The 6,508-nt window shown below is 36.7% G+C and overlaps 1 protein-coding gene across 1 annotated transcript; it reads right to left on the reverse strand.

Annotated features, from left to right (window-relative positions):
• Positions 1 to 3,772: 3,772 nt before the first annotated feature.
• LOC145031268 (UDP-glucuronate 4-epimerase 6-like) lies at positions 3,773 to 5,565 on the reverse strand. Its single transcript, XM_078979794.1, has one exon. It carries the CDS (start codon positions 5,483 to 5,485, stop codon positions 4,142 to 4,144), a length of 1,344 nt encoding a protein of 447 aa, XP_078835920.1. The 5' UTR covers positions 5,486 to 5,565; the 3' UTR covers positions 3,773 to 4,141.
• Between the last annotated feature and the right edge of the window lie 943 nt (positions 5,566 to 6,508).

Consider the following 6,508-nt stretch of genomic DNA (forward strand, 5'->3'; position numbering starts at 1 on the left):
GACCTTGCATGAAGTTTGAACCTGTAAGACTGGTAATGAAATCCCAATCTATACCTATTATAGTTTGAATGGTTGTTAGATTCGTGTATGGTTTTGAAAACTATGCAATTATGAATTGAAAACATCCCCTGTGCTTCGCATAATACAAAAGGGATAATTGTATCTAAACGTTTGATAGAAAATTATTGTAATTGCATCAGTTTTTAAGTTGTGAAAACCTTTATGTTTAGCTTGTATTCCCCCTTGAAAACATGAAAAACTCGGAAAAGTGTAGGGGTATGAACTCACAGTTTGATGTAGGATTTGGGTGTATGATCGGTTACGAATGCTGCGTATCAACTGATGTTTTGTACGCAATCGGATCTTATTAACATGCGATAACACATATGTGTGTTAGAATTAGGGTGTTTCATGATTAATCATGACGGGAAACAACCCTAAGGACTTGGAAATGCTTCTCGGGACCCTATATGATCAAACAAGGGAGGTGTATGGCCAAAAGGGTGTGTATGCGGCCAGCGTGTGCGGCCAGGCTATGTGTGCGGTTGCACACATGAGTGTGCGGCCGTACAGAGGGTGTGTGTGGCCGTACAGAGGAGTGTACGGCCGTACACTCCTAATTTGTGCCCAAAATGTCGATTTTTGAGGTATTCTTGTACTAATACCAAGTCTTACTAGTAAATGAAGGCCAAACTCTTCACTTTGGAGAGTTTTTAAGGTGTGTGCGGCCACCTTATGAAGGTGTGCGGCCGCACTCCTTCAAAAGATGAAGAATACTTAGAACACTACGAGTTTTAAGCTTAGATTCAGGTGTTTTACCAGTATAATAAGTTGATTGATGAGTTGGTTCATGTTCTTGAGGCCCTTAGAGTGTTCTTTGGACGAGATTTTTAGAGAGAGAAAGTAGAGAGAGATGTAGAGTGTAGCCAAAGAAAGAAAAAAATGAAGGGGTCCTCCTCTATATATAGAGGGGAGTGTGCTGCTGGGGGATAGGTGTGCGGCCGTACACACCTCTCATTAGTGTGTATGGCCTGATTTTGCTTCTAAATGACGTGCGGACTCATTCCTAATCTCGACCCTGGTTGTACTCATGATTAGAACACTTAAACGAACCTTTAAATGGCGTTAAAAGGTAACGGAATTGGGAAAGTTTTGATATAAAGATAGATTGTACAGGATAAAAGTTTTGGGTTGTCACACAAGACATGACACAACCTAATATTTTGAAACCCAAAAGATCTCAAAATCCTAACCATTTTAGCTAGACTGTAGTTCTTGAACTATTCATGAGATTTGATAGTACAAATTATAGATTTCCATTCACATTCTAGATCGTTCATGAATGTTACTTTTTGCTCAATTCTCTTTCTCTCATTCTCTCTCTCTCTCTCTCTCTCTCTCTCTATATATATATATATATATATATATATATATATATATATATATATATATATATATATAACTTTAGACCATACTTCAACATTCGACTAAGCAAGTGATTGAAACGATTAACAACTTGATCAAGAGTTTCATCAAATTTTTTCTTAAGAGCACCAAATTCATAAAGAAGAGTAGTATGAACAAAATGTTTGAGATCATCATCTCTAGAATATAACTCTTGTAGTCTATCCTAAATTTCCTTAGCAGTTTTAGGAGAACTTACCAATCTGAATAGGCCTAGTGGAAGATGAATCGTAATTCTCTTTTTGCTCTTAGATTGTTTTCCAATTGATCATTTTCATCTTTTTGACTGTCTTTGTCATCAGCAATGATGTTGTCCAATTGTGCTGGAGTGTTGAAAATCTCTTTTGTTTTCATGTATTTGTAAGGCTCTTTTTGATTGTGTGCCAGATGCTACATCCATGAGTTTCAATGCTATGAATATAATCTTCAAAGTGAAGAACTCAAACTTCATAATCTTCAAGAAAAAAATCGGAATCCTAGTAGTAGAACCAATGCTACTAGAGAGATTTACAGAAATCGAGTGAGAAACATCTTTAGATATGTTTTCCAGAGATTTTTTCATAGAAATGAAATTAAAATCAAATCTATGAGCAACATAACAAATTTCAAAAAGAAGCAAAGATTTGAACAAGAATCAAAAATCATAATGCAAACAAGATTTGCAAAATGCGAAATTAATCGAAGGTTTAGAGTAAAAATCCAAGAACACGAAGAACTTCGAGAAAATTGGGGATTTGAAAACAACTCAGGTAAATCCTACTTTGATACCACTTGTTGAAATAATATGAATGAATAGATTCTAATCTGAATACACAATGGAAGAAAATGATCAAATTTAGTGAACACATAAGGTAAATAAGATGGAGGATTTCATTTAAGGCTAAACGAGTTCAGTACAAAATGATGCAAGAACCTATCTCCAAAAGATACTCTCTCTATCTAACAAACTATCCTATATATACTACGTGAGAGAAAAATTAGTTAGGCTCTCACCAATGAGGTTAGGAAATGCATGTCAACATGCTAAAATGCGAACCTAAGTTATAAATAAAATATAGAAAATGCAATAGTCAGATCGTATACGAAACTAAACAATAAAGACTATTTCATGAATAAATTGTGATACCATTCGCATACAAGACTTGACACGATTAAATAAGTTGTGAAACCTAAAAAAGGCGGTAACAGAAGTCATCGGAGGAGTCGATAGTGGTGATGATGTCGATAGAGGAGACGATAATGAAACAACCACCCGCCACTAGGAGAATGTGAGTTTTCATCTTTTCTATTAAGATCTGACCACCAAACAATTTCTTTGGCTTCATATCTTAGATTTGCTCTGATGAAGTCGGCTACCAGAAAAGTTTGACGAAACATGAACCACAAATCCAAAAGAAGGTGGAGATAAAGAAGATCACGAAGGAGGTGGTTGTGGTGGATCCTCACCATAACATCATAGATATGCAGTAGAAAAAACGTAGATCTAGAGGCGAATATTGTAGATCAGAGGTGGAAATCTCAGATCTGGAACCAGTTGGAGCTTGTACGATTGGCGAGGATAGTTCACTGGTGATAGGAGATCGCGACAGTACACCGAAGATACATTGATGACGATAGTTCACCGATGGTAGGAGATGGCGGCATTACACTAGAGATGCATTAGAGAAGAGATAATGGCAGTTCAAGATCTGATATCACGTCGTCGGCATTGATGATGGTGGTGAGGTCTTTGTTAGCGGTTGTGATTGTGGTTGTGTTTATCAGAAGTGGTTGAAGAAAATGAGAATATTTTTTTTTGTTTTTTTTTTTTCTTGACTAACCATGAAAAGATATTATCACGTCAAAAGCTATTGAATAAGTTTTAGATAAAGATGAGTATGCGTTTATTGTCTTTTTGCTATTTATAAAAAACTTAACAAACCAAAATATTAAAAATAAATGTTTTCTAACCTTTTATGGTATAGTTTGTAGTACGTTGTGCAACAATGATGGTATAACGAGAGTATCAACATGAAATTTAGAGCAATCAAAAGTAAAAACATAGTACATATGAAAGTGCAAAAGGATGCAATTTGGCTTTCCTCTTTTTGTCCACCGACACTAAACAGTCCCAACTGCAAATTAAAGTAAACTAAAGTGACACATATTTTTGCTAGATTGGCACCGAACTATTATTATTTGTAGACAACTCAGCCCTCTTCAATCATTGTAATGTAAGGCATCTTTTAAAGCTACATCCAATCATCATAAAGCAAAAAACTCTATTAACCTATAGCAAAAATAATTACCAAAATTAAACAAAGAAATATAAATAGAACTTTTGATGCCAATTTTTCTTTAAACTTTCAGAATCCAATAGCTTGATCTCTTCCCTTTGCTTTGTGGGTACAAATCAATTATGTTCAAATTTACATCTAACAATATAATATTACAACTTGAACCCTTCCACTTCTCAAATCTACACTTCCCCACCTCCATTTCCATTTATCTTTCTTCTTATCATATGTGGTATGTATACATATACGGTAAACTATGATACAACAATATTGGATTTCCATACAATGGCATCAATCTTTCTGATCGATTTAAAAGGAAAATTATAACTTAAAAAGTGGCAAAATGGAAAAAAGAAAAAAAAAACAGAAAAGAAGCAGAAAGTTTTTATAATGGTTTGAGATCAAGCTGAGTCATTTGACCCTTTTACCCTTGGTTGAATGCCGTAATAACTAACGTACCACTTAACGAATTTTCTTAACCCGCTCGACAAATCGGTGGTGGGTTTGTACCCGAAGTCTTTATACGCTAGGCTCACGTTAGCGTGAGTGAAAGGAACGTCGCCGTTTCTTGGCATCTTGATCACATGCTTCTTGGCCTTCACGTTCAATAAACTCTCCAATATTGACACCAGTTTCCCCACCGTCACCGGCGACGTATTCCCTAGATTGTATATCCTCAATTGCGCCGGACCTTTCTTCTTCCCACCCTTTCCGGTGCTTTTCTCCGCCGTATCAAGAGCCCCTAAGCATCCCTTCACGATATCGTCGATGTACGTGAAGTCACGCGCCACCTCTTTGTTGTCGTGAGTTTGGTAAACATTGATAGGTTTCCCTTGAAGTATGTCTTTAGTGAAGAAGAAGTAAGCCATGTCTGGTCTACCCCAAGGCCCATAAACGGTGAAGAATCGAAGTCCGGTAATGGAGAGACCATAGATGTGGTTGTAGGTGTGAGCGATTTCCTCTCCTGCTTTTTTTGTGGCGGCGTAAAGGCTTGCCGGTTGATCGGTCCGATCAGATTCCGAGAACGGGTTCTCGGTGTTCAATCCATAAACGGAGCTAGAGGAAGCCCAGACAATCGCCGGCTGTGGATCTGCGTTTTTCGCGACTTCCAAGAGATTCACGTATCCAGCAATGTTGGAGCTAACGTAAGACTGTGGATTCTCCATGGCGTAACGAACACCCGCTTGAGCAGCCAAGTGAAGGACATGGGTGAAAGGAACAATGTCAAAAAGCTTCGCCAACAACTCGCCGTCGTTCAGATCTCCTTCAACGATGAAGATCTCGTGTTGCTTTAAGACCTTCTGTCTAGCGCGTTTCAACGACGGATCATAGTAAGTATTGAAATTATCCAAACCCAGAACACCATCACCGCGTTTCTTCAAAGCAAGAGAGCAGTGTGTGCCAACAAAACCTCCGGCGCCGGTGACAAGCACAGAAAACCCATTTGGGCGACGAGGGGTGGAAGAACGCCTCACCTCCTTCTCCCATGACGCACCACTCCCGTAAAACGCGGAGGAAAGAAGGTGGGACGTGGTGTGAACATGGTGGCCGGCGGGGGTAGGGTTATCGGAAAGCGGAGGGTAGTTAAAGGTAAAGAAAAAGATCAAGACTAAAGCAACCAAAAGGGTAACACGAAAAAGAAGCTTGGAGGATGCAGCTAAGAGCTTGGTGCTATTGACTCTTCTTATGTAGCTGTTGTAGCGTTCAAGCTTTGTTGTTTTACTGGTGTCCGGCGGCGACGCCATTGATGATGAACAGAGCTTATTATCAAAGAATGGGGATGATAATTGGAGCCCTGGAAGTGAAGAGTGTTGGAGGGAAGGATATAAAGGAGTGGGGGAGATGGAGGAGGTGGGTCCTGGTAAGTGTTGTGTTCCGGTGGCCACTTGCTTTATAAATTACGACATGCTTTTCACTCGCTTACAGGTGGAAAGCCTTTAAGAAAGAAATAAAACTATATCATATCTGTCTATCTGTATCTACATTTATGTTTATATTATTCACTAAATATATAGACATAAAATAAACCACGCCGAATGATTATGAAGTATATGATAATCAATAACTATTACTATTTTGTGAGACAAATGTAAAAAATAATATTTTGCATTGTTTCAACTTTCAACATATATATTATGATAAAATACTTATAAGTTTCTTTCAAGCTTAAGATATTACTAAAATGGTATTATGTATGTATAGATACATAATTGCGTTACACTGACACTATAAAATTATTTGATTTCCATCATGTTTCCTACCTAAATATGTGTCAAAAAGGGTAGAAAGTGCGAGTACATATGATATTTCTATAAAATATATTTGACTTTAATATTTAGAAGTAAGTTCTTGATTTCCGTTCTATAATAAAGATATACATGATTAATTCTATTGACCACTAGCATGTAGTATTTCTTGATTTCTAGAAAGATCTTAAATGAGAAAATCAAGATCGAATAGACTTAGAAATTAATAAAATGAGGACAAAAAGGGTAACCAAGAAAGCTTAAGGAAGAGGTCACAAGTAAGACGAGAAGACCGTAAAGACGTGGTTATCGTTTGTTGTGTACATATACACACACACACATATATATATATATATATATATATATATATATATATATATATATATATATATATATATATATATATATATATATATATATATTCTTAAAAAAGATTTTATCATCATATAATATAAATATAAATTAGCAATTTAATTATAATGCATGCCAATTGAGAACCACAAAGATTAAGAAGAGACATGA

The sequence above is a fragment of the Lactuca saligna genome, chromosome 2, assembly GCF_052625555.1.
Source record: "Lactuca saligna cultivar CGN05327 chromosome 2, ASM5262555v1, whole genome shotgun sequence".
NCBI classification, from domain to species: domain Eukaryota; kingdom Viridiplantae; phylum Streptophyta; class Magnoliopsida; order Asterales; family Asteraceae; genus Lactuca; species Lactuca saligna.

What these genes read in the sequence shown, in the direction of transcription:
- LOC145031268 (XM_078979794.1), bottom strand. Translation starts at nt 5,485, where the DNA reads ATGGCGTCGCCGCCGGACACCAGTAAAACAACAAAGCTTGAACGCTAC.